Source organism: Lissotriton helveticus, chromosome 9 (assembly GCF_964261635.1).
Source record: "Lissotriton helveticus chromosome 9, aLisHel1.1, whole genome shotgun sequence".
Taxonomy (NCBI): Eukaryota; Metazoa; Chordata; class Amphibia; order Caudata; family Salamandridae; genus Lissotriton; species Lissotriton helveticus.
This window is the reverse complement of record NC_136070.1, coordinates 247,709,466-247,737,459: the sequence shown is the minus strand read 5'-3', so window position 1 is coordinate 247,737,459 and position 27,994 is coordinate 247,709,466. Positions and strand designations below refer to the sequence as shown.

Here is a 27,994-nt window from a genome sequence, read left to right as displayed (position 1 = left end):
ATATCCTTCCAGGATTGCTTCAATGAGATCTGGACCGGACGATTCCTTTGCCCAGGTTTCTGTAACAAAGACTAGGGAAGGCTTTCTATCTGCTATAAATTCCCTGAACAAGATGTTATTTTTAATGAGCGAACGAGCATTTAGGAGGATACCGTCTTCCTTCCATGCCCTAACTCTAGGGAAAGTGGGTTGTTTAGGCATATGCCTAGAGGATAGTGAAGTGGAGCTTACCGTGTGTGAGGTCAAGCAACCACACCGTAACGGGCATATAAGATCATCAGGTGAGCAAGTATGAAAACATGTGCGCCTCGGGGGTTGAAGCTCGAGCAGAGCCTGAATGGTGTATCTAAAAAATGGGGGATCAGAGATTTCAGAGCCAAACGTCCAGCTGTCCAGCCCGTCCTCTGCGCGGACGGGCTGGACTCTGGCGTGACTCTGGCGTGACTCTGGCGTGACTCTGGCGTGACTCTGGCGTGACTCTGGCGTGACTCTGGCGTGACTCTGGCGCTCACGCAGCGCGCACACGCTGCGCGCCATAATACCCGATTGAAATAAGCCTCTAGCCAGTCCACCTGACTGCTAGAGCGCCGATCAGTGCAGCGCTTCCCCAACACCCACCCAAGATGGCGCCCACCTAAATCTGGAAGCGGGGGATCGGCCCGCCAAAGTAGCGGTGAGGGCACAAATTAGGGTGAGGCAAGGCGGACGATGTCAATGCGGGACTAAAACCAGGGGAAAACTAAGTGCAACAGAAATTTAAATAAAGGACCAAAACGGGAGAATTTAAAAACACACAAGCATCCTAGTGCAGGCGTAAATACAGCGGCAATGAGCCTGAGCAGGAAGAGCCTACCTTCTGCCTTCCTTAAGTAGAGCTCAGAGCAGCCTCTAGCCAGTCCACCTGACTGCTAGAGCGCCGATCAGTGCAGCGCTTCCCCAACACCCCCCCAAGATGGCGCCCACCTAAATCTGGAAGCGGGGGATCGGCCCGCCAAAGTAGCGGTGAGGGCACAAATTAGGGTGAGGCAATGCGGATGATGTCAATGCGGGACTAAAACCAGGGGAAAACTAAGTGCAACAGAAATTTAAATAAAGGACCAAAACGGGAGAATTTAAAAACACACGAGCGTCCTAGTGCAGGCGTAAATACAGCGGCAATGAGCCTGAGCAGGAAGAGCCTACCTTCTGCCTTCCTTAAGTAGACCCTTTAAGAAACAGAGATGGGTGAAAGCATTTTCGAACATTAACAGCACAAGGAACTGTGTGATCTCACCTTAAAAGAGGAGTTCAGATATCTCATTACCTTAAGGAACTTGAAGTCCTGAAGAAGTGACATCCTTAATATAACCTCGGGGATGGTGGCGCGTACCCCGTTTTCTTTTTTTACCCCCGCCTCCAAAATGAAAGTATGGCCAGAGGTCAATAATGGCTTGGGCAGGGAGCTGCGTGATTCGATCTTACTTGTGGTTAAAGCGAGCTGATAGTTGGATGAGAATGTCAGTGACAACGTAACGTTTTTAACAAGAAAAACACAGAAATTCACAAGTTATGGTTAGCTAACTATAGCGTGCATCCCCGCCATGCATTGCTTATGACCTCATATATTATGTCATCATGACCTGTTCTCTGACCTCATTTATGAAATCCCAAATTACATCATCCAAACTGTGTTTTTACTAATTGGTCAATAAAGAAGTAAGGCATTAAAGATATGAAAGTGAGTACCAAATTGCCCACAATTCTATCAAGCATCTTTTTGGGGGGCATTAAACCCTGCATTAAACCCTGGAGGATGGGGCCCCTGGGGCCTCTAAAGGGTTGGGGCACCCCCCCTATAATTAAATTCCTGCTCCGGGAATGATGTCCCTGGGCCTATTAAGGCCGTGTACCCCCCTTTTTTGGGGTATTCGGCCCTAGAGCGTGCAGTGGCCGGGACCAGGCACCCCTCCTCCTTTTAATTTAAAGTATGGACCGAGGAGGATTGGGGCCCTTGGAACTCATTTGCGCTCAATGAGGGGGGCTGCATGCCCCTTTCTCTAATAGATTTGCTTGTCCCCATGGGGATTTGGTCCCTGGGTTACTATAGGCACCGAGAGGGGGGCTGCACACACCCCATCCCCTTTTTAAAAAAAAACAAATGGCTTCAGGGATGGGGTCTCTGAGGCCAGTAATGCAAACCCTGCTCATACCTAGTATGTGTAGAGATCCATTCTAGAAAGTTAGCTGTGTCCTTGTTTACATTTTTATAACCAGGTTCATTTTCATAACCTATAAATAAATAAATAAATTCCTGTGGAACAGAGTGTATGCACCATGAGGATCTCATTCTACAAGTTCTTGTGGAGGGGACCAACTTCTCGTTTTTTTGGGGGGGTGGGAAGCTATGCTAATGACCTCCCAAAAGAATTAAAATGGCCAAAGGTGAAAACTCAGAAGTTCTAATCCTGTAAATGTTGCAAAATGTACATTGATGCAGTAGAATTGCATTTTTTTGGGGGTGATAGATGCAATTTCTACAACAATACTGCTTCCTCTAAATAGAGTTGATGGAGGTTTGCAAAAGATGCAGAACCTAGATCATTTAAAAGTATACAATTATCTGGTGGACCGATGTGCACAATGGAAGAGCACAAAACCTGCTGTTGAATGAGCTAAAGTATGTGGGGCAGTGGTGGAACACTAAAAGAAACCCCTCATGACAATCCTGGTAAATTCCTGTGTGCAGTAACTGTAGATAACTGACGTTTTACGGCAAACACTGCAGCCTCCCAATTTTTACCCAGGTAAAGTTTGTCAGATTAATCTTTGGGGGAAATGATCAGTACATCTGCATGCTATGCCCCATTTGTGTGGATAATTATTACATCTGGTAAATACTGGACATCTTGGGGTTCAGGGCCTGACTGACCATAGCGGGCACTGGGCATTTCCCCGGTGGGCTGTAAGGGTGGGGGCGGTTTTGGACTGGTGGGGGCAGTTTTTGTTACCAGGGGCCTATTTTGCAGCAACGCTGGAACTCGGCCCCTTGCAACAAAAGCACAATGAGTACTTAAAGCAGTAATGAAATCTTGAGTGCCGGAACAGTTAAGAGGATGTTTCATAGCAAAGGAAGGAAAAAAGTAGCCATGCATTTTTCAGTTCCACTACTTTCTGAGCACTTAATCATTTTGTATAACCAATAAATTATTTGGAAAAGTTACGAGACAATGATATTCTCCTGAATTAACTTTTTATACATACAAAGGGGTGTTGCAAGCTTCTGTACATATCAGTGATGTCACAGTGTTAGTGTAGTACTTGATTAATATAAATCCTTACATGTACAGGTGAAAGAAATATTGTAGTCCTTGGACCTTTTATCACTCTGTTAAGTTATGTTATGTTAAGTGTAACTTATAAAGCGCACTGACACCGAAGCTTCCTGGCGCTGATAGACAGAACAGAGTTAGGGGGAAGCATAAGTAACAGAATCTAAATAAGGGTGGGAAAAAGGTGGGTTTTTAACATTTTTCTGAAATTCAGAAGGGAAGAGCAGGATTTGATCGGGAGAGGAAGGAGGTTCCAAAGCGCAGGAGCTAGGTAAGAGAACCGGCGGCCGCCGAATCTCTTGGTTTTTCTCTTGGGGGTGGTCAGCAGGTCGCGGTGGGCAGATCGGAGATTGTGTGTGGGACAGTGAGGGCGAATGAGAGATTTTAGAAAAGCGGGGCTAGGGCAGTGAAGTGCTTTGAAGGTAAGGTAAGGCAAGCTACCTTGAAGGCGGCCCTTCGATCAACTGGGAGCCAATGGAGGCTCGTGAGCAGAGGTTTAGCTGATTGCCATCTGGGGGTTCCATGAATCAGGCGGGCCGCTTGATTCTGGACAACTTGGAGGCGTTGAATCAGAAATTATGGCGTTGGAAAAATCCAGACGGGAAAGTACCAGCGAAATGACAGTTTGGGTAAGTGCCGCCGGGGGAAGAAAGTGGCGGACTTTGCGGATCCTCCGAAGTTGATACATACAGGAGGAGACCACCGCTCCAACTTGAGCCTTGAGAGAGAGCTCGGTGTCTATAATGACGCCCAGACTCTTTACTGTTTTTGCTGGGACGGGGGGGGGGGAGCCGAGCTCTGGAGGCCAGAACTGTGGGCCCCAGTAGGTGTGACTGAGTCCAGGAAGAAGGAGCTCGGTTTTACCGGGGTTCAACTTCAATTGGTTCTGGTTCATCCAGAGTTGGATATGAGTCATGGTTCCGTGGAAGGTTTTAATGGCATGTGGTGAGTTGAGAGAAAAGATGATTTGTAAGTCATCAGCGTAGTTGTAAGTGACGATATCCCATTTCATTGACTGGATGAGTGGCCGAAGATAAAGATTAAAGAGGAGCGGGGAAAGGGAAGAACCTTGAGGGACACCACAGGATGTGAGTTTTTTTTTTGGCAGTGTAAGGACCTAGGCGGACCGCCTGTGTTCTTCCCGTAAGGAAGGACCTGACCCACTCAAGAGCAACGCCCTGGATGCCCGCCTGCTCGACACGGTGAAGAAGGATGTTCTGATCCACCGTGTCGAACGCGGCAGACAGATCCAGTAAGACGAGGGCTTGGGGGGTTCCCGCGTCCGCGTTACTCCTGAGTGTGTCAAGAACCGCCAGGGTAACGGCTTCTGTGGAGTGGGCGGGTCTGAAGCCGGCCTGAGTCGGTTCGAGATAGCCGGAAGATTCTATAAAGCTTGACAGGCAGCGAGTGACGTGGGCCTCCATAAGTTTAGAAAAATAGGGGAGGAGGGAGATGGGGCGATAGTTCGACGGCTCCGCCATGTCAGCGCCAGTTTTTTTTAGGAGGGGTACCAGGATGGCTTCCTTAAAGGAGGAGGTGCAGATGCCGCTGATAAGGGAGCTATTAAGTAGGTGTAAGATACTATCAGGTAAGTTGAGGCATATGCTCCGCAAGACGGACGGTGGACAGCAGTCGTTCGGGGAGCCAGATTTCACGCGAGTGGCTAGTTCCGCCAGGGAGGAGGAGTCTAGAATAGGAAAGGAAGTGAAGGTCGAGGGGTTATTAAGGGAATTGTCCGGTGGTGACAGTTGGGGGAGTGGAGGGATGGATTTTTTGATTATGGAGATTTTTTCTAGGAAAAAGGAGTTCAGGGTGTCGCAGGCCTCCTGAGTGGGGGTCTGGGCTGGGAGGGTTCTGTCGTCGGTAGTTAGCTCGTTCAGGACTCTGAACACCTCCTTAGATTTGTCGGCTGCCAGAGAGATCCTGTTGGAGAAGTGTTCCATTTTTGCTGAACGGATAGCTGTTTTAAAATCTTTGCGAGCAGTCAGATAGGATTGTTTGGCTGAGTCAGAGTAGTCATGTCTCCAGATGCGTTCCAACTGGCGTGTTTTTAGTTTCTGGGCTTTAAGATCGTCGGAAAACCACCTATGAGAATTCCTGTGTCTGGTACAGGGGAATTTGACTAAGGGGGCAAACAGGTCACTGGCTGACTCAAGCCAGGAGACCATATCTTGTTCTAACCCGTCGGTGTCGATGGGGTCAGGAATCACCGGGCAGGAGTCGGCCAGGGCGGTGAGGAAGCCCTGGAAGTCGTATGAGCTCCATTTACGGGAGAGGCCACCGGCCATCAGGGGAGCAGGGGTCTGACCGGCAACCGTGATGGTGGTGTCCACCAGGTGGTGATCAGACCAGGCACACAGACGTATGTCTGGTGGGGACAGCTCCAGGTTGCAGGTCCAAATCTGGTCCAAAACATGTCCCTTGATGTGAGTGGGTTGAGAGACATGTTGAGCGAGATTCAAATTTTTAAGAGTCTCAAAGAACTCAGTAGCATGGGGGCCGGCGTTAGTATCGCCAAACCAATAGTTTAGGTCGCCAAAGATAGCAAGGTGGGAGTGCAGTGTGAGAAGGGAGGACAATTGTTCACTCATGATGGTGGGAAAAGATGGCATGGCACTCTGTTTTAGAAACCTTCATATCCACACTTCTGTACAGAGAAACGCTACGATGTATAACCTGTCCAGTAAAATGTAAAAATGTAAATTGATACTTGTATAGCGCACTACTCACCCGCAAGGGTCTCAAGGCGCTTGTACGAATACCGCTGTGGAACCCATCCTGGCTTTCCCTGTGAGGTGTCCACTCCTGGGCACCCCCAAGGTGGAGGCCAGGCATCCTTAGCGTTGTGGGGTCCGTTGTGGAGATTAAGCAAGCTATTGCCCAGAGTTGCAGAGTGGGACTCCATGATTGGAATAGGCACCGAGGTGAGAATTATCAGGTCCGTGGAATTTTTGAGCTCAAGACCCGCCGAGGTGGGGAATTGAACCCTGGTCCCGGGCTAGACCTCTGCATCAGGGTCTGCCACTCTAACCATTGATCCCCAAAAGTTTTTAATTTCTGGGTCGAGACAGGTAAAAACTGTAAAATTTAAAGGCCACTTGCAACTCTGAATCACACCCTAAGAGTCGTGGGTGACCTCCACTGATTTCTGGTGAAGGAAATAGCAAATGGAAGCATGAACTAATTTCTAAGGAAATTCAGTACCCACAGGTGCTTGCACAGCAGAAAGAGCAACATTTATCCGTGCACTATTTTCTAAAGGAATACCAATACCTAGCAACAGTGTGTAGGAGGGAGTGACAGTTTGGTGAAAAGTAAGTGTCCCTTAGAACCACCTTGATGTAATGAGACAGAGATGATGATCTGAGAGGTGGGAGAGGAGGAAAACTAATTCTGTAACCAGCGCTAGCTCACTCAGTAGTGGGGGGCGGGGGGGGGGGGGTATAAGGATGCCTCAGCCTCCAGGGGACAATCAGGATTTCAATCACCTAATTCCTGACTGTGGTCAGCAATCAGTACCGCAATTACATAATTCCTGACCTTGGTTAGCACCTTCTGTTTGCTAGGGATATGTAGCTATCCTCTGAATAATACCCTTTCTGGGCAATCACTATGAAATCCATCCATGATACCTTGTGTCCAGGGAAGTGAAACATAACAGGATAGGAGAGGTTTGAAATGAGCAGCAAAATGATCGAACCTCTTGGAACCTGAACAAGTGACAAATAAAAATGAATGTCTTTTGGGTCAAAGATGTATTCACTGAGCATCGAATTATCCCGCTTAAGGCATCCGGCTGAGCATTAAACAACCCCAGGATGTAGGAACTTTCTATCTTTAGGAGGGAGATACTTAATAGACAAAGGGAGCAGGCAAGCTGATCCAGAACCCTAAACAGCATCCCCCATGTCGTTTCATGTAGGCACAAACCTCGTTACGGGGCCTCATTAGAACAGCCTGCCCCTTAAAATGGTTGCAAAATAAAAGTACAGCCTTCTAAATGGCAAAGAGCTTCCTCCAATTTGAGGATCGGGCATCTTTCTCCAGAGTACAGAGAGCCTAAGTAGAGAGGGAGTCTAGTATCATTTCAATGCCATCATATTTGGTAAGAAACAGGGGAGCAGGAGAATGGAGGTCCATCCCCCTCTCCATGTGGGAAGGGCCCAGGTGCTTCTTAAGTAACTCTATAATGGAAGCATTTGCAGGAATTTGGATGATTCAATCCAGGAAAGTAGGATTCCAGTGAACCATCACATGTTGCACAAGAGGCTTTAGATAAACCTGGACCCAGAGAACCATACACTGGAACTAGACAATCACCCTGGTTCTACAGCTACTGACGAGCTGGAACCACCTGTTGGACTAGTAGGTAGTGCAGATGAAACTGGAACTTCACTGCTCTGGATGTCAGCCCTGTTGTCCAGCAGAGTCTGAACCTCCATCTGGAGAGCCATGTCCCTCAGATTAACTTTGGACCAGGAAGCCCCATGTATCACAGAGTTCAATGGCAGTTGAGATAACTCAACACTGTAATTTTCTCTTGGGCACGACAAAAACACTAGCTCGAATATGTTACCAAGCGACCCATCTTGGGAATGAGCAGTCTCCCAACAGATGCTCGGGGAGGGTGGAGAGTCCAAGGCTTGTTTGGACTAGTTTACAGTCTCTGGTGTGAAGGAGATTTAATTCTGAACCGACCAAAGGAAGTAAGATATCAGTACTTGCCTCTAGACCGAAATCTATTCCTGTATCCAGAGGGCCACAGGCGATGGCTGAGATACGTACTCGTGGGTGTTCTCTAGGAGGTAACCTCTGACTAATAGTCTAACATCATAAAACTGGGTGGAGAACCAGACTTGTTGTACGAGAATCACACATTTGTGAAACAGCAACAAATATTTTGATCAGGAGGCTTCACATTTACACAAGCTAACCACCAGCATCTGAGGGTTGGAGTACTGGCCTACGGCTTCTCCCAACCCTTTTTTACTAGAGTTCCAACACTTTATTTGTTTGCGGTTTTATATAGTGCAAACCAGACCCAGAGGAGCATCAGCGCGCTCTTGCAATAGTAAAACGGTGCATGTATGCGAGGACTATCAATAGGGCATTGTCTGTCGAGATGAAGGGTTCACTATTCGAAGGATTCTGACGTGGTGTTGAGTGGCCCTTAGTATGGCGTTCATGTGAATGTGAAGATTTAGGTTCTCGATGAGGATGAAGCCCAGGGATTTTGCAGTCTCAACAATTGAGGGTTTACCATCAGCAATGATTGTGGAATCCAGCCAAGTTTGTATATGAATGTTACTTTGAGGAAATGAGGTTGGGAGGAAAGCCTTTATCTGTTCGTTAACTTTGAGGTAGTATTTTCTCATCTATTACTGATGATCTTTCAGTGTGTTTGTCGTCAGGGGAGGAGATCTTCATGTAAAATTTGTTGCCATCAGTGACCAGGTTAAAAGAGAATGTTTTAATTGTGTAAGTGTGGCTGGAGGTTCCATATTTATTTATTTATTTATTTATTTAGCGATTTCTAAAGCGCCTGGTGACCCAAGGGCATCCCCGCGCTGTGAGGGTTGTGATCCTGATGAGGGGGAGGGCGAGGGGAGAGATATTTAAGGGGGGATTCTATTTAGGGAATAGATGTGCCTTCAATTTCTTGCGAAATGGCAGGTAGTTGGGTTCCAGTCTCAGGGAGCGGGGAAGAGCGTTCCATCCAGCGGCAGCTTGGACGGAAAATTGTCGTCGTCCTGTCCGAGATCGTTTGAATCTAGGAACGCTAGCCATGTTTTCATTCTGGGATCGTAAGGGTCTGGCTGCTGTATAGGGAGTGATCATTTTACTGAGGATCGCAGGGCCAGATCCGTTGATCAGCTTATGTGTAGTACACATTGCTTTAAATTGCACCCTTTGGCGCACAGGGAGCCAGTGCAGGGCCTTGAGGGCCGGCTTGGCGGACATTCTGGAGGGGGTATTGGTGAGCAGGCGCGCCGCCGCGTTCTGTGTCCGCTGGAGCTTCGTCAGTGTGGCCTCAGGGGCTCCCAGGTAGACCAGGTTGCTATAGTCCAGGCGGGACAATACCAGTCCCTGGATAAGTAGTTTCCTGGAGGTAGGTGGCAGTAGGGGGAGAATCTTGCGGGTCGTGCGCATCAGCCCGAAGCAGGTACCCGAGGTGTTGGTTGCCTGAGTTATCATAGTAAGTTCTGGCTCGAGCCACACACCAAGTGTCTTAATTTCACGTTTCGGGGGAGGGATTTCCCCAAACACGTCTGGCCAAAGTGCTGGAGGGATAGTCGTCCATTGTTTTCCTAGGAGCATCACCTCCGTTTTTGACCCATTTAGTTTTAAGGATGAGTGGTTCATCCAGTTATGGATTCCTGTAAGACAGTTGGTCAGGTTTTCTGGGTGGTCGATCAGTTGGGATAAAGAGACGACCAGCTGGGTGTCGTCGGCATAGTTTACCATTTTTATGTTGAATGGTGTTACCACATCCTCAAGAGGGGCCATGTATACATTGAAAAGCGTCGGGCTCAGGGAGGAGCCCTGAGGGACACCGCTTGTGAGTGGAAGGATGGATGAGTGGTGGTTTTCATCCCACACTTGGAATGTGCGCCCTGTAAGGAAGGACTTAATCCAACTGAGTGCCAATCCGGTGAGCCCTGCATCCGCCAGTCTGTTGAGAAGGACACGGTGGTTAACCGTGTCGAAGGCTGCGCTTAGGTCCAGGAGGATCACTGCCACTGATCCTCCTGAGTCCAATATGCGCCTTGTTTCTTCAATGACGGCGAGAAGTGCGGTATCTGTACCATGGCCCGGGCGGAAACCGGTTTGGGATTGTCTGAGCAGATTGTTGGTTTCAAGGAACTGGGATAATTGTGTGTTTACCAGCTTCTCTGTTATTTTGCTAATACCCGGGAGTAAGGATATTGGACGGTAGTTGGACATATCCGCTGGGTCCAGCTGAGGTTTTTTTAGAAGTGCTTTTACCACACCTTTCTTCCAGTTGTCAGGGACAGATCCGTGGGCGAGCGAGCTGTTGATGAGTTCCGTGACAGTGGGTATGATGACTGAGGTTACGGTTTTAAGGAACCTGAGTGGTGCTGGGTCCAGAGGTGATCCGCTTTTTATTTTCGTGAAGGTTTGTTCAACTTCTAGGCTGGTTACTGGCCGGAAAGTTGATAGTATGGGTCGAGGGTTACTTTCTGCCTGGTCTAGGGGTAGGCGGCTTTCCATGTGACTGGTGGAACCAGAGGGGGGGAGGGATGTTAGGATACGAGTGATTTTGTCATTAAAGTAATTCGCTAGCTCATTACTTCTGTCGACTATAGGGGTAGTGGGAGAGGGTGTGATGGGGACTTTAAGCAGCTCCTTTACAATTAAAAAGGATTCTCTGGCTGAGTTAGCAGATTCCTGTATCCGCGTGTCGTAATGCGAGGTTTTAGCTTGTCTGATGGCCTCTTTGTAGAGTCTAACTGTGGTCTGATAGACTTTTTTGTCGGCATGCTGCCAGACACCTTTTATCGTACCTTGCTGCCTGACGGAGGAGCGTGTTGCACCAGCTGCCCAGCGGACCTGCTTTCACCCCTACGACTCGCCGGACCCGCTTCGCGGGTCCCGCAGCGCGTCGTCACTTGCCCAAGGACTGCCCAGAGGAGCTAAGGAGGAACGCGGGGGTAGGTAAGAGAACCAGCGGGGCTGCGAGCTAAGCAGGGGACTCCAGCGACCAGGAGCCCCTGCGCGCCCAACTAGCAACACCTGGGCTGCTCTCCCCGCTGGCCACGCCCCCCCGCCAACGGAGCCAAAAGCTGTTGCTGCCCCTGTGCTTGTGGGACACCTTTTATCGTACCTTGCTGCCTGACGGAGGAGCGTGTTGCACCAGCTGCCCAGCGGACCTGCTTTCACCCCTACGACTCGCCGGACCCGCTTCGCGGGTCCCGCAGCGCGTCGTCACTTGCCTAAGGACTGCCCAGAGGAGCTAAGGAGGAACGCGGGGGTAGGTAAGAGAACCAGCGGGGCTGCGAGCTAAGCAGGGGACTCCAGCGACCAGGAGCCCCTGCGCGCCCAACTAGCAACACCTGGGCTGCTCTCCCCGCTGGCCACGCCCCCCGCCAACGGAGCCAAAAGCTGTTGCTGCCCCTGTGCTTGTGGGACACCTTTTATCGTACCTTGCTGCCTGACGGAGGAGCGTGTTGCACCAGCTGCCCAGCGGACCTGCTTTCACCCCTACGACTCGCCGGACCCGCTTCGCGGGTCCCGCAGCGCGTCGTCACTTGCCTAAGGACTGCCCAGAGGAGCTAAGGAGGAACGCGGGGGTAGGTAAGAGAACCAGCGGGGCTGCGAGCTAAGCAGGGGACTCCAGCGACCAGGAGCCCCTGCGCGCCCAACTAGCAACACCTGGGCTGCTCTCCCCGCTGGCCACGCCCCCCCGCCAACGGAGCCAAAAGCTGTTGTTGCCCCTGTGCTTGTGGGACACCTTTTATCGTACCTTGCTGCCTGACGGAGGAGCGTGTTGCACCAGCTGCCCAGCGGACCTGCTTTCACCCCTACGACTCGCCGGACCCGCTTCGCGGGTCCCGCAGCGCGTCGTCACTTGCCCAAGGACTGCCCAGAGGAGCTAAGGAGGAACGCGGGGTAGGTAAGAGAACCAGCGGGGCTGCGAGCTAAGCAGGGGACTCCAGCGACCAGGAGCCCCTGCGCGCCCAACTAGCAACACCTGGGCTGCTCTCCCCGCTGGCCACGCCCCCCCCGCCTATCACATAGCTGCAGCCTCTTAAGGAGTGCAGGATTACCGCTTCGCGGGAGCGAGCGGGAGAAGCCCGGGACAAGGGCGGGACCGTTTTAGGCCGTTCGAGGCCTGAGAGGCCTGGGCTGGGCCACGTTATTTGGCCCCATGATTAGCCATTGCACGTGAGTCTGTCACCTTTATTCTACGACAAGCCCCACATTGCCCATCATGTGCTCACGAACCACACGAAGCAAAACCGCAAGGGGCCTTGGCGGATCTAGTGGGACTTTGGATGACTTTTTATTTAAGACTAACAAGGCGATTGATCACGAAATTAACAAAATGCAACACAGAGTCTCTCTGGAACTTGATGCTGCCCGTAAATTATCTCTTAATATTGCTTCCTCGAAAAAATCGTCACTTGGGAACCTTGCCCTAGCACTTACCCCTGAGAGGCCAACAGGCCCTCGCCCCTTGCTAATTACAGCTGACATACATCATTGCCCCTCTCAGCCTTTAAGTGACCTGGTTGGGGAACTTCCATCTAACCCGGCGGAGGAGGCAGTGTCAGTTAAACCTGTAGCCAGCACAAGCTCAAAGGCGAAGAGCAAATCACCTAGGGTTGCAACAAGGGCCAACACCATTGCGAACAAAAGGGCGCTACGGCAAAAAAAGAGCTTGGCTAGAATCGCCTTTGCTCGTAAGAAGGCAAAAATTGCGAGAGCCAAGTTCTTTAATTGCCGACGCCCTTTGTTTCCCTCAGCACATGGTGAATTAAACGATAACACCCACACTGATAGCCTTGCTTGTGCCACCAACCATGCTCCGGATGGAGCTTCGTATGTCACTAAGGTGGCAGCATCCCCTGGCTTGTGCGTAGAGGGGTCAAGGGAGGGAAGTTTGGGTGGGGCGCAGAGGGACAATGGGGATGACGAGGTATTTATACGCACTGTTTGGGCCACTCTTAAGAAATTACTCACCCCCCTGGAACTCAAACTTACCAGAATAGAAAACCATCTGCTTGAGATGGACAAGACATTAGTAACACTGGCGAGCCTCAGCCTCAAGCAAATGGAGGCTAGACTCTCACAGGGGGGGGGCTCACCATCACAATGTCTAGAAGTAGATACATCTGCTGTTCTTATTGAACGACCCAAACCTGTACCCAAACCACGAACTTTAATAGGGAATGGCATCCCCATCATCCCAATTGTAATAGCAGGCCCCACCAATGAGCCCCCTGTACCGCCCAAATCCAAGCCCAGTGCGCCTCGAGCAGGGGCTAATTTACATACTGCAGGACCAAAACCCAAACTTCCAGCAGATCGGCAAAGTATTCAGTCAGCCCCCAATGCTCAGCCACCCCTTGAACCTAGTAGACCAAACTTCCGTGGGGGCTACATAGATTTACCTCCGGAAGCTAGTCCATATGTTGCTGTCTTAGCCGGTGTACCGACCCTTGACCCATTAACAAAAGAGGATCATTGGTCCCTCAAAAACAAGGTCATACACTGGCTAAATACAAATACAAATGGACAACTCCCTAGCCATCTAAGAAGCCGGGTTCTAATGGTCCGTAGAGTACCGTGGATTGGACCGAGCCATAAATCCATCTTGGGCGATTGTATAGTGGTGACATTTGCTGATCCCAATACTGAACACCATCTCTGTTCATGGTCCCCTTGTATAAATAACCAGTCAGTTGTTATTAGACCCCTCACCTTCTTTTATCCCCCTAGAATCTTGGATAGGACAGGGGGGACTTGGTCAACAATCCAAAAGTCCAGAAATAGGGGTTATAGGTATGCGGGACAAAATCAGAACAGTTGGTGGCAGGAAGTTCCCACGTCTAACATGTTTGGCTGCCTGGAGGAGGTTGACTGACTCGGGGGGGCAAATATTAAAGGGGAGCTGACAATCTCTAGCATGAACTCCACAAGAGCCGATAGTACAGGCTGCCAAACGTCGCCTCTACCCAAACTAACATGTGTTCCCACTGACCACTACTCTTACCAAGCAGATATAGAAACCCCGGCCCACCTTGTTTCCCCTAGTACTGATAGCCCAGATAGTCAACTTAAAATTATATCCTGGAACATTGCGGGTCTTAGGGGTCGCTTGGACAATGATGACTGGGTCGACTATATTTCCTCCCACGATGTCATCTTGTTCCAAGAAACTTGGTCAGTAGCCCCACTCTATAGACTAGGCTATCTTAACTTCTATAAACCGGCTACCCAGGGCATGAAGGGCAGGGCGTCGGGTGGCCTTTGCATTTGGATAAAAATTAGCTTGGGTTTCAATATTAGAGAAATAGCAGGGACAAATCCTGACATGCTTTGCATCTCCTTAAGGAAGGCAAACTGCAAAGAAATACTCCTCATTAATATTTACGCTAGAGGCTGCCAGGGTGGCAAGAAGCAACTGATACTTAATGACCTGGAAGCCCTCTTGAATGAACACAAAAGGGACCAACTCACCATAGTGGCAGGGGACTTGAATTGCTCATTTGAGCCTATCATGAACCTTGCCGAAGATGTTGGCTTAGACGAGGACTCTGCATGGAACATCCCCCCGTTAACAATTACTAAGGCTATCAGGGGAACGGAGGCTGCTTTCCATTGGCTTGGGTTGTGTCTGGAATGGGGACTCCGAGCCATAAATGGTCGCAGCCCATCTGATAAGGAGGGGAAGCCAACATTCGATAATGGGTCTTGCGCAAGTCGCATTGATTACATACTTATTAACATCGAATCTTGGGCATCCATGGCTGACATGATTATAGATAGCAGGCCGGAGAGTGATCACAACCCCCTCTCTTTGGCACTTAGGGTCCCAGGGATAGCGCCACCGCAGGAAGAATCAGACTGTATTACATCTGACCTTGTCTTGTGTGCTAACAGAAGACGGGTCAAATGGTCCATGGTGATGGCTGACCCTGAGCTTGTCAACCAGATAGAAGAATTGGCTCTTAACACCAAAGAAAGGATGTTGTTACCTCCAGCCAGCGACCTGCCCACGACTAATAATGTTGACCTTCACGAGGCATGTTTTGAGGCAATTAAAGATCTCCTTACCAGACCATGTCGGAAACTGAAGGCTAAGCAAAGCAGGGGCTGGTATAATAAAAACTGCAGGGAAGCCCACAGTACACTTATTGCTGCAGTTAAATCCAGGAACTCCCCTGCCATTAGAACAGCGAGACAGATCTATAAGCGTACCATTTGGGAAGCAAAAAGGGATTGGGAAGACTCATATTGGCATGACCTTCTTCATGCATGTGAGTCTTCCAACCAAATCAGATTCTGGGAGATAGTCAGGCGAGGCAGGGGTTCGGATACATCATCCCCTGAAAATTATGTTTCTGCGGTAGAATGGGTGAAATTCTTTTCTGCTCAATTTGCCATCCAGAACGTTCCCCAGTCGGCTGAGGTGCACTCACCAGGAACCCAACCAATACCACACGAGAATAGACTTGTTTTTAGCTGTTCTGACACCAAACATGCCTTAGGCTCCATCCAGTCCGGGAAAGCCCCAGGGATCGACGCTGTACCAGCGGACCTTTTCAAATTAAACCTAGATTTGTGGGTCCCCTATATCACTATCTTAGCTAATTCGATAGCAGCCGGGGAAAAAATACCGCAGTCTTGGAAAGGGGCTGAAATAATACCGGTTTTTAAAAAGGGGGATCGATCCTTACCAAAAAATTACCGTCCAATCAGCCTGATCGACACAATCCAAAAAGTGATAGCACGAATGGCCCTAGCTAGAATACAGGGGTGGATTGAGCAAAACAACATACTCTCCCCCCTGCAGGCAGGGTTTAGGTCAGGCACCAGTACACTAGACCAGGTGTTTCGGCTAACCATGCTATATTGGAAGGTGGTCTTTTTGGGCGGGGGGGTCATATATGCGGCCTTTGTCGACCTTCGGTCGGCTTTTGATATGGTTCCCAGGGCTAAACTTTGGGATGCCCTAAAAAACATGGATTTTCCCCCAGACCTTTTAGACCTGGTGAAACGCCTTCATGAGGAAAACTTCGCGCGTGTAAGATGGGGCAACCAGGGTCAGGTGACCGCTAGCTTCCCTGTAGAACGAGGAGTCCGGCAGGGCTGCGTGCTAGCCCCTACATTGTTTCTGCTGTTTATCAACCGGGTGGTTGCTTTTTTCAACGGAATTCACACCGATGCACCCACCCTGGGAAACACAAAATATCCTCTGCTAATATTCGCTGACGACACCCTGCTCCTTTCAAGGACCCGTAGTGGCCTGCAGGCGGCCTTAAACCGATTTTCTGAGTTTTGCACACAAAATGACCTCCAAATTAATACAGACAAAACTAAATTTATGATTTTTAACAAAAACAAGCCCATCACCAGCTCATTCTCTCTAGAGGGCGTCCCGATAGAACAAGTCAAAGTGATGTCCTATTTGGGCGTAACCTTAGACCATCAACTCTCTTGGAAACCCCAGCTGGAGGTGATGGCTCTTAGGTTTATTCGCCTTTCTGGATGCCTGATAAAGGAACAGAAAAAATCACTAACTAAACGTATTACACCTGTTTTAAAAATATACGATGCGAAAGTGAATGCAGCTACACTGTATGGCGCGGACATTTGGGGGTACATAGGTCTGTCTGCCCTTACCAATGCTCAGAACAAGTTTCTTAGGATGTTAGTGGGTCTCCCCCAATCTTCCCCCATTACCCCCCTGCTTTTAGATTTAGGATGTAAACCGCTGGGAGAGATGGCCCAGTATCGCCTCGTCGCTCTTTGGCGTCGCCTTTGGACGACCGAAGAACTTAGCTTATTTACTAAAGAACTTGGTGAAGTCAGAGCATTGTGGGGTGCCCAGAAAATCCCTTGGTTTAGAGAGGTAAAGCGTATACTGTATCTGATGGGCCTCCCAGAGCTATGGCTACACCCCGAAAGCTCAAACTTCCCATCAAAAGCTGAATTCAAGGAGCTTTTCTGGGCCGCTAAAAAATCCGCTCTGGTCTCCCTCTCAGCTGCCAACAACTTAACTGGTCAGTTTCTCATGCATAAATTATCCCCTTTTCTGGAACCATACTGGGACCTGATCTGTAAGACGCTTGATCGTAAGCTATATCATCAGTTCCGAGTGGGAACCTTACCGATCAAGTCATTTACTGCTAAGTGGGCATTGAATTCTAGCGATAAATGCCCCTTTTGTCCTGATCACACAGAAAGTCTGGGCCATGTGTTTTTTGCATGTCCTGTATATCGACAGCCCAGACTTAAATGGTTGAGACCAATTTGTAAATCTTTAAATTGTGGGGGTAGCCATACAGCCCTTCTCAAATTAAGAGACCTACGCACTACTAAATCTGTGATTTGTGTAGCAAAATTTTTGGGTTGGATGTGGCTCATCCGAGGAAAGAATCTGTAAACCGTTTTTTTAATCTTAATGTTACACACCAATTTTAATGTAATGGGGTTTTTTTTTGTACAATGTTGTTTACTGGAAATGTTTTTATCTGTGTCTTTTATGAATTTTTTTATTCGAAATAAAGACTTATTGACTGACTGGCTGCCAGTTTCTCCTCCAGAGCCGCTCGGCTTTTTTGCAGTTTTTGCGTAGTATGCGGAGGTCCGCGGTGAACCATGGGGCTGACCCAGGTTTGCCATTTTTGTTTTCCCTGGTTCTAAGTGGGAGTACTAGGTCCAGGGAGGAAGTAATCCAGTCCCTGAACTTTTTGTCTGCGATGGCCGGGTCTTCTGTATAAGTAGGGGTAGTCCTTTCGAGGATATTGGCCCATTTTTCCGTGGAAAGTCTGGACCAGGTCCTGTCCTTGCTATAAGTGGGGAGTTTTTGGGGTTTCCTGAGAGTATCAGGTAATTGGAAGAGGACTAGGAAGTGGTCTGTCCAGGGGAGGGGAAGGGCCTCCTTCGCTTGCATCGCGGGGGAGCTGGTGAACACCGGGTCCAGTAGGTGACCCCTGATGTGGGTGGCTCCGGAGTTGAGTATATATAGGTTGAATAGGGATAGCCAATTTTGTGTGTTGGGAGTGGCTTGGGAGGTGTGATTCAAAGCATTTTAACACCATGTCTACAAGGCCCATCTGCTCCTTCATGATCTTTAGCAATTATATGGTTGACAGTGTTGAAGTCAATAGATCTAGCACGACCTGCAGGCATGACTCGCTTTTATCTAAGAGGGTGAGTGTGTTGTCCATCTGTGTAGTATAGCAGACTCTATACTGCTGCCTGTTCTGAATCCTGACTGGTGGAGGTCGAGCAGGTTGTTTCCTTCATAGTAGGTTTTCAGTTGTTTCTCCATGCATCATTCTAAGACTTAAGCCATGAATGCAATATTTAATTCCGGGCGGAATGTGTTTATTTGTTTTTTAAATGGGAGAGGGTTTATTAAACCTACTTTGAAATTGTTTGTTTGGGACAATTCCTTGAGTGAGTCTTTTATCATTTTGGTCAAGAGGCGCGTGTTGGCAGCAGTGATATCTTGAAGGGCTTCAGCTGGATTTAGGTCTGGAAAGTTTGTTAGTTGCAGGGGCTTAGGTTGGAGATGGTAGAAATGACTTGACCTTGTGTTACTTCTTTCGAAGTTGACCATCTCATGGGGCATTTTTTAGTTGGTTGTACTGCTAGGCTTTGTAGGAAGTTGAGTCAAAGGAGAATTCTATTTCTCTTACTTTGGAGTCCTAGGTCTGGGTACTTTTGTTGCACGATTGTTTTGAGTTGGCAGGAATAGTGAATGGTTGGGAAGTAGTGAGATTCTTAACCAGGGTTGTAGTGGAACTGGTCCTTTCTATATATAATATATTTATTTATCATATTACTTATCGTGGGCGATCACCACAACCCCCACACATCCACCTTTTTATGATTATTAGAAACAAATATTTTCTTTTGGGTGGGGTGGATTACCCCAACCCCCTTATTTTGTCCCTTACTACCCAATACCCTTACCCACCCAGAAACTCTAAAAGCACACTTACCAGCCAATACCCATACACCTAATCCCTAAAACCTCCCTTACCACCCTGTACCCACCCACCCCTTAAACATAAAACACCTTTAACACCTAATATCCTTTCTCAATCCTAAAACCTAAAAACACACTTCACCCTATACCTTTAGCACCCCTAAACCCTTAAAAGACACTTACCATCCAATACCCATACCCACCCCTAAACCCTAAAGGGACACTTACCACCCCTAAAGCCTAAAAATACCCTTACCTTCATATACCTGAAATGTAATTGTATATATATCTGCAGGGCTAGAAAAACCCACTCTCCCACTCACTATGATGAGCCAGATTTAATCAGGATGAGCTATTTTTGGAGCCTACAGAGCTGGCAACAGGTGTTCCGCTTGCTCACAAAGAGTGAATGTGCAATAAAGATGCCTTTAAATCTTGTTATCTTGTCACCTTTGCTCGGCTTCCAGAGACTGAGGTCAAAAGTCAGTTTGTCTTCCTACAATTGCTTTTCTTTCTTTAACTGAAGGTCGACAATCGCATTGTGCAAAGCATGTGGAATGAAAGGCAGGCTTTTCTTTTCTAACACAGCACTGAAATAGCTAGTAAGTGAACATTTCAAATATATTTCACTAGTTATGAAGACACATTTTTGTAATTTTGTGGTGGAAAAAAGATTCTTATAGAATCAAAACAAAATTATGAACTTTATTCGGTGATGTGCAAATTTTAAATATTTTTTGTGGAACCCGATTTCAAAACAATGTTTATGCGCTATATAGTTTTATCAGTAAAACTACATGCTTGTGGGAAAGTTTTGTGGCCATTTCAATTGAAACTGTTTTATCTGTAAATGACCGTGCACTACTACATCATGCTTTAGTAATACATTTATGAAAAGTGAGGTTTTAAAACATGAATTGGGAAATATTCCTGCCCAGATAACAATGCTATTAATGAGCTAAGAGGCAAGCCAGGGTTCATGTGTACCCTATATGTGGGCTTGATTCTTATTATACATGGAGCAAACATTTAGTCTAGTAAATAACAGAAGAAAGAGTGAACTTGCATATTTGAAGGGGCTCTCTTATGTGCCAATGAAGAAAAGGCGGCCTCTTAAGACAAAATATTTGCCTAGGATCACATAACACACATAAGACACCTTGAGTTGTAAAGGCAGCCATGGTAAAGGCATGTTCGTGGTATTGGCATTGCGTGGTAAAGGTTTGTCGTTATAAAGGCAGTGTTGTAAAGCCTGTCTCCCTGTGTGTTGAGAGGATTTTAATGTGCTCCATTGGATAGAGTTTTTATAAAAACAGCAGCTGCACCACTGGGTCTATCTTCTTAGTCTACACATGCAGTTTCGTAGCCAGGTGGATTAAGAGGTCCAGGTGGGTTATGATGAGTTTCGGAACCAAATTTCTGTTTGGGAAATTAGGTCCCGATTCTGTGAGTTGATCACGTCCTCAATTTCTGTACTGTGTTTAAGTGTTGACCTGCAGTTGTGGTGTATGCATCTGAGATGGGAGAGTTTGGTTTTGGAGATGGTGGAGGATTGGATCGATATTTAGACAAGGTTCTTGTACTTTGCGGTGTTGCTATTGTAGTGAGGGTACTGGGCCATGGGTTATGATGATGATGGCGATCGACATGGAGGGGACCAGTGCTGTATGAGAGGAGCAGTTTTTTTGATGGAACTGTTGTTGAATCCATGCAGAGTTCTGGGACATGGCTCTCTGTTGTTGTGGGGTCTGTTTTGTATGTAGCAGGTAGGGTAGTTGAGATTCTGTACCCTGATTGCTTTGGGAGCTCTTCTAAAAGGGAGAGTGAGTTCATTCCAAAGGAGGATAAGTTCTTGACCAAGAAAGTAAGTTTTTTTTTTTCAAAGTAATTAATTGATTTTTGGATTAAAAGGAGTTCATGTTGATATCTTAGGATTTCATGTTTGTTACAAGAAAGGCGACTAGAGGGTTTGTGGGTGAGAGTGAATTTGAGGAAACAGGGGTAGGGTGAAATGGAGATGTGGGTACCTTTGGTGAAGGAGGACTGGAGGAGATTCCAGATAATGTGGTGATTTGAGTTTAGATTGTGAGGGGATGGAGGGTTTAGTAGGGGAAATTGGTTACGTTGAGTGAAGGGATTCAAAGTGGGCCTGTTTGAGCGGGGGATAGGCTTTGTGAAAATCGGACACGGGTTGGGGTGGGTCCTGGTGGGTTGGGGGTAATCTACATTTGGCAATATTTGATGAGAATGTTGGGGGAGGCGAGAGAGGTTGAGGGATTGTTCTGTGAGTTGGAGATTCCTCATTTTGGGACTCAGGGTGGGAGTAGTTAAGGAGAGGATGTGTGGCTACACTGTATTGGTTAGGAGTGGATCAGGTTTTGAGGTGAGGCAGTGTATCATTGGAAGCAGAGAGCGCTGTATTGGGTGATGACGTCAAGAGTTGTGACTGGGGAAGTGGGTGTGCAATGGTTAAGGTTCTCGTGTGAGGGTACATTTTTGGGATTGAACTTTCTTTGTGTGTCCTTAGTGGGAAATTATGTTAGTTTTGACTGGAGGTTGTGGCTTAGTGCTAAAATGGTGGAGTTATGTGATGTTCCAGAAATCAGAATCTTGAATTCATCATGCTATCTTTGCAGTTTCAGTGATTTCTTATGCTGAAAATGGCTATATAAGCCTCTGAATTTGGTGGTGAGCTAGAGATCTTTTGACTATTTCCAAGGATGCTGCCTGATTTACTGTTGAATTTTTTGCGCATTTGAGACTTTGGGACTGATTTCTTAATTGGCAGACTGGGTAATCTCTGTTGGCCTGGTGGAGGAATGAACGTCCGTCAGTTCGATATTACAGTCAAGCTGGTGATTATTTCGGAAGCATTGTCAGGAACTGCTGTCACAGTGGTTCCTGTCAAAGCTTATTTAAGTTTGATGTACGGCTCCGTCAGCATGACAGAGCTTTCCGTTAAACGTAATATATTTATTTTTTTCAAAAAGAAATCCCTTGATTTTTCGTTTTGAGAAAAAAAAAAAAAGAAAAGAAGTGCCTTCCCTTACCATGAGAGTTCTCTCACATGACAAGGGGAGCATTGAGCAGTTTTCATTGCCCCTTACTGCCAGGGTTTTCCTGGCTGTGACGGGCAGTGAAAACTGACCTGCATGTCCGCCCATTCAAATTAGGTGGGTGGACATAGCGGTCAATGTCCAACGATGCCGTTGGAGGGGTGTAACCATAGCAGGGACAGAGTAGTCTCGTCATGGTTACACCAATGGTCCAACCTCGTATAGATCTGGCGGAAGGAGCATTATCTTGGCTGTTGCGAGGGAGAATCCTTACCCCAAGATGTAAATCAGGACTGAAGTCTATTTTCCTGATTTTGTTAATTATTGTATAATTCTGTATTTTAGAGCCGTTATAATGAGATTATTGCTGCATCTATATTTCCTTAAATTTTGTTTTGTAACATCATGGTTTTTCGTAAACGTCTGATACCATACTCCATTTTTTGAGTCCGTCCTTTCTTATTGACTGTATTTTTTAATTGCTGTTTTGAATCTTGTCTCTGGGACACATTACCTCATAGACTTTAAGTTTAACACCGTCCCCGATCCTTGCAATATTGGGCGCACCACTCTCATGCATATTTTCTAAGAAAGTGCTCAACTGCTACCCCACATATCTGCACCTAAGTGTTGAATGTTGTATGTTGTAAATGCAGAACATTGTGTTTGGTGGTCATAAATGTCACCCAGTTGCCGCTCTTGTCCTTTAATAATATGATACCAGAGGAATGTTTTTTTTACCTTTTCTTTAAGGAGATGTTGGAGGAAAAACAGAAGAGCAGCATGGTTGAGCATAAAATGAGAGAACGTTTCAGCACTCTGGAGAAAGAGCACAGTGCACTGCAGAGTAGGATGCATGTCAGCTGCCAAGACACCCAGCAACTGCAGTTGAAGGTATATCTGCTAGTGTTTGATGTACAATATGGAAATGTGATACTGAACCATGCGTGCTGCTTTTCAGGCAAATATGTATTTTTGTCTTTTAGCCTCGATCATTGCCCTTACTTTAGTCCATCTATTCTTAAATGGATATTCATTATTGCACTTATTCTTTGTTTTCATGTTTGTGAGATACTTTATGCACCTTCTGTTATTAATGATCAAATCCAATAAGATAACAAATGTTAGAGACTTTTTGCTTCCAACCTGACGCCGTCCCATTTGTCATCTTGCAAACATCACCATGTTGTTCTCTGAGTAAAATGTATGCAGAGCTCGTTTGTAAACAGCGACATTTAATTTCCCTTCCAACCCTTCAACACACCCGGTACCCCTCCTTTTTAGCTTTCACCTGTGACGGCGCATGCGCGGTCTCTTGCAAGAGCTATTTTATACCACAAGTTGCTTGCAGCCAACCCATTGCTTGGAATTCCCTGGCTTCATTCTCACTCTATTTGCTGCTTTCTAATTGGCCAGCGCATGCTGGCTACACTTCTCTTCTTTCACCTGGAGCATGGACCACGTACTGATTGCTTTGGCTTGATTGCTGACCTTCCGTTGATTGTGCTGTGATTGAAGCATTACTTTTATTTTATCTTCTTCCTTGTCATCCTTTTGAACCTTTCTTCCCATGTGTCCTGGTTGAGCCTCTTTCCATTTGTAATTATGTTTTACTATCCCGCCCACACTTTAAAGAAACCATTTTCTTGTTTTAAATGGATGTTTATTGTGACAACAGATGTTATCTGCTTCCAAGTATATTTTCACTAAGACCAGGACATGGGCGAAATTGCTCTATTATGTGATAGGATTTTTTTCCCAATTTTTTGTGTGGGGAGATGAACTGATTTGCTCAGAATCACACTGATGTTGTGCCGATAATTAACAGGCATTGGCAAAGAGATTATGTCTTGCCTTTGATACTATTGTATCTACCATTGCCTTTTGTTCTTGCTGCGCAACATGGGTATTTGGCCGTGATTTGTAGCCTTGCTGTATATCCGCATGGCTGCTGTGCATCATGGCTAATAATAAACAAGCATTGTCAAAGCGCCTTTGGGACCTATCATCTTTGTCAATAACTTTTAGCCATGCTGTGCAGCACCCCTGATGCAGTGCTGCATGGCTAATAAAAACAAAAGCCTATGATGCAGCGTTTTCCTTTTGTTTTTGCCAAACCAAGTTGGGTCAGGAAATAAAAAGAAAAAAATAACAAACTTGCAACTACGTCATGCCGTCTCCTCGTCCCTTCCTGCCCTCTTAGACTTTTCGACTTCAACTCGCTGGAGGGGAACCTTCTGATGGGTGACTTAGACAGTCACAAGACCTTCCAGATCTATCAAACTTTAGTTACTAACAACTCCACTAAACTATCTGCCCTCTGAACAGCTTGGCAAACAGACTTGGACAACATAGATGACGAAGATTGGGCGGAAGCTCTGGAGTCCCCGACCTCCTCCCCCCACAGTGCGGCAATATCTTCCTGTTCGAGGTTGATTCAATTCAAATATCTCCACGAAGCGCACTTTACGAGAAGCCGTCTGTGGCGCATGGGCCTTATAGGCCCGCCTTCATGTTTGCTATATGCGCTGCAGAATGTACTATAGAACTGTTGTGTTCTGACCCACTTCTGGACAGAATGTATTAGCTTTCCCTTCAAGTTTTGCTGTAAGCTATGAGTGTTAGGATAGGGAAATGTGTGTGCGTTTTTGTAGAAGGGCTCTCTATATGTCCATAGCTATCCTTAACTGTTCCACATGTTGCATGGATGCAATGCAGCTATGAAATCTAATAACATGTTAACCCTTTTCAGCTGGCTGGATAACAATTTGATGATCTAGTTTCTTCCTTTAACACATTCTGGCGCTTAAAGAGCTGATAAATAGTGATCCTTCTCTCACTTGTTACGATATGGGGCTGGATAGGATAGTATTTTTCAGAGCTGCTTTTGGCTTCAGTCACTACTTGTCCTTTAACATATTGTTTCACTAGCCTGAACGCCTACCTGGTCCTACCTTGGATGGTTTTCATGTTGGTTTATCCTCTTTTGACATACATGCCTTTTATAAAAACAATATTTGGTCATATAAAACTGCCAGCGTGCGTGTCTCCCTTCTTCTGGGCTATTTATGTCAGTCCAGCTGCAGAACCTTGTGTGTTCTTTACACCTTTAAGGCTTCACAGCTATCCTTCTTTTTTGTTGAGCATTTGCCAAATTTTCTCATAAATCGGGATGTTTGTCTTTCTGCTTTCAATTCATAACTGTTTTAATCTTTTGTGAGTCGGAGAGAACTGTTCCTAACCTCCGTTTTAGAAGAGTCCATACATAACCATTCATAGAAAGCATGAATGGTTGCATAGAGTGGTTCTAAACCAGTTATAGGCTCTTCTAGCATTCGCTGGTATGTTGGTTTGTCTTATGCATCCTTAAAGGCTCTTCGACTCAGGGTAATCCCTCACCAGCTACAATTCATGACCAATTGATTCCAAATATCATTCATTGCATTGCTCATTGACTCTGTGTGGTTCATTCACCTAGTCTGCTTCCCTTTTGTAAGCATTAAGTGTTGGAGCATCAACTTGTTAAGGCCATTTTAAAGAACCTGTTTAGCTGGAATAAATCTGAACTTTATTGCTGCCACTTCCACAAGTCTTCATATCTTAGACTTTAGGACTGAAGAGTCCTGAATTGGCTAGCCACTCTAGTAAATGTTACTACTTTTGGGATGCATTCATCATAAGCCTAAAGAAAAATCGCCTTTGAAAATTTACTGGGCTACAATTATGATTTCTCAAAGCTATGTTTTCTGGACTTATCTTTTTTATATTTGTTTTTTAGTTTCAACAAGTTCGTGATCAACTGGAGGATCAGGTTGCCCACCTCAAGCAGGAGAATGGCATTCTAAGAGATGCAGTAAGCTCAGCTACAAATCAAATGGAAAGCAAGTAAGCCAATTTCATTGCACCTTTGAGAAATGTTTCACAAGATCTCATGGCCACTTCAAAACGTATTATCTGTGCCTTCTGAGCTGGACCATTATGTAGGTGCTTTCCAGATGTTTCCTATATTCGACCAATTGCCTATTGCATTTTAGCAAAATTGATCCTGATTTTACTATTGCATGCTTATAATACATTTGATCGAGTCAGCCATAGAATAACATACCCCTCAAAGAGGAGCGATGACAGGAAGGGAAAAGGAGGCAGACTACTCCTATATTGGTGCACTTAAAAAGGATTTAATGGGAGTTGAAAAAAAGGCAGCAAAATAAAATGTTTCAGCCTTCTCTAAAATATTTGTGATGTACCCAATCACAGGTTCCTGGGGTAATGTGCCTCCCCTTACCAGTACTCCATGGCTGTGCAAGCAGCCTTTTGTTAAAGGTACTGGTTTCTCCTACCCTTCCTTATTGTGTTCGTGGTGGTTTGTGGGTACTGTTTTCATATGGTTCTCCTCTTTCTCTTTAGACTTAGGAATAACTCGCTTTTTATGCCATCTTTCCCTTCTCAAGTACCTCTCTATGTACTTAGGAATATGTGGTGTTTATCGTTCCTTAGGTTGCACACTACTCAGAAATATCTGGAATTTGTAATCCATACTTACACATTATTCCTGCCTCTTTCACCATTTACACCCTGTTACTACCCTGCAAACGAATAACCGGTCTGAAAACTCCTACAGCTGTTAACTCCGGACTACACATGCACATACCAACTATTCATGCTTCAGTCAAATATGACCCCCCTCCCTCCACCCCTTGCCTGCAGGTATGTGCACTCTCTGCAGTTACTTATTTCCAAAAAAAACAGACTTATTCGGAGCGTGATTCTTTCATGGTCAGTAAGTCCTAATGTGAGGCTCTGTCCCTATTCCCCTTAATCTATCAATACTCTTTCTGCAGGTTTTTTCTTTATTCTTGATCATGTAGCTTTCACTACAATGCTCTAGCTTTTAGCTTATGCTCTTTGTCACCAAACAATTGTAGTAGCAGACTAGAGTAACCTTTGTAGTTAGTTAAAATGTATAGGTGGTGAGGTCCTGCAGTGTGCTTATACAGTAGGGTGCACCTATCCCAAAGGAGATATTGAATTTCATCCATATTAAGAAGAGCCTGGTGTTGAGTAAGGGTCTCTGCTACTGGGCATGGTACAGAGTACACTTTCTGCAAGCGAGGTAGACATCCTGCTGTGCCTCCAGAGGTCCCTCTCACCTGACATTTGCATTTGGTGCGAGTAACCCTTCTGAAAGTGAAAGTATCTTCTTGTTGCCTTATTTTTGCACTCTTTATCTAGCAACTTGTTTTAGCCAGATCCATTATAGTGTTGGCCCAGGGAAAAAATGTAAAGCTGAGGGCTATTTAGGGGCCAATCATTCTATTGCTCCAGACTGTTGCACCGTTCAGGTTGAGTCACTTTCCTTACCTAGACTCAGTGGTGAAAAGCTTCTGATCAGTTGTGGAATTGAGCTAGTCTCTCCTTCTCTGTCCCAGTGCACAGAACAGATAGATGGAGCAAATCTCTCTCCTGTGGCAAAAGGTTGTGGGACCAAGCCTCCATTCACGCCAGTGCATATGCAACAGTGACTTGAACTTAGCCTCCTATAGGAGGTCTTTCTACAGCCCCAACCTACAACCCCAACCTACTTTCTGACTCCACCTTTGTGGTTGAGACACTTGTGCATGTTCTGCACTAGGCAGTGGTGAGGCTTGCTACAAGAATTGGTGAAGCATGCCTTCCCCAATTGTTCAGGCTAATCCTCACAACAGTAAAATAGGAGACACAAGAAAAGGTTGGGGATCCATCCCATGCTAAGGTACCTTCTTAGGACACTCAACCACAGCAGTCCTATTGGATTTTATTGTTATACCTCAGGTGCCTCATTACCCTGCCATTCTGCCCACCTATCTTGGTGGTGTGCGGGTTGGCTCCATCTGCCTGGCAGGAATTTTTCATTACAGGCAGGTGGTCCCATCAACCTAAATCTATTTAGAACTTTTGAACTC

At 46.5% G+C, this 27,994-nt stretch overlaps 1 protein-coding gene across 16 annotated transcripts in view; it reads left to right on the top strand.

Annotated features, from left to right (window-relative positions):
- The window catches only part of KTN1 (kinectin 1), a 447,380-nt gene that overhangs the window by 116,220 nt on the left and 303,166 nt on the right, over positions 1–27,994 (top strand). For 8 of the 16 annotated variants that reach the window (XM_078659859.1, XM_078659855.1, XM_078659854.1 and 5 more), the window contains exons 7-8: positions 22,809–22,946; positions 25,831–25,937. In XM_078659859.1, the coding sequence (XP_078515985.1) occupies positions 22,809–22,946; positions 25,831–25,937 (245 nt within the window). Of the gene's footprint in view, positions 1–22,805; positions 22,947–25,830; positions 25,938–27,994 lie in introns of all 16 variants that reach the window. The other 8 variants (XM_078659858.1, XM_078659853.1, XM_078659852.1 and 5 more) reach the window with 1 other exon arrangement.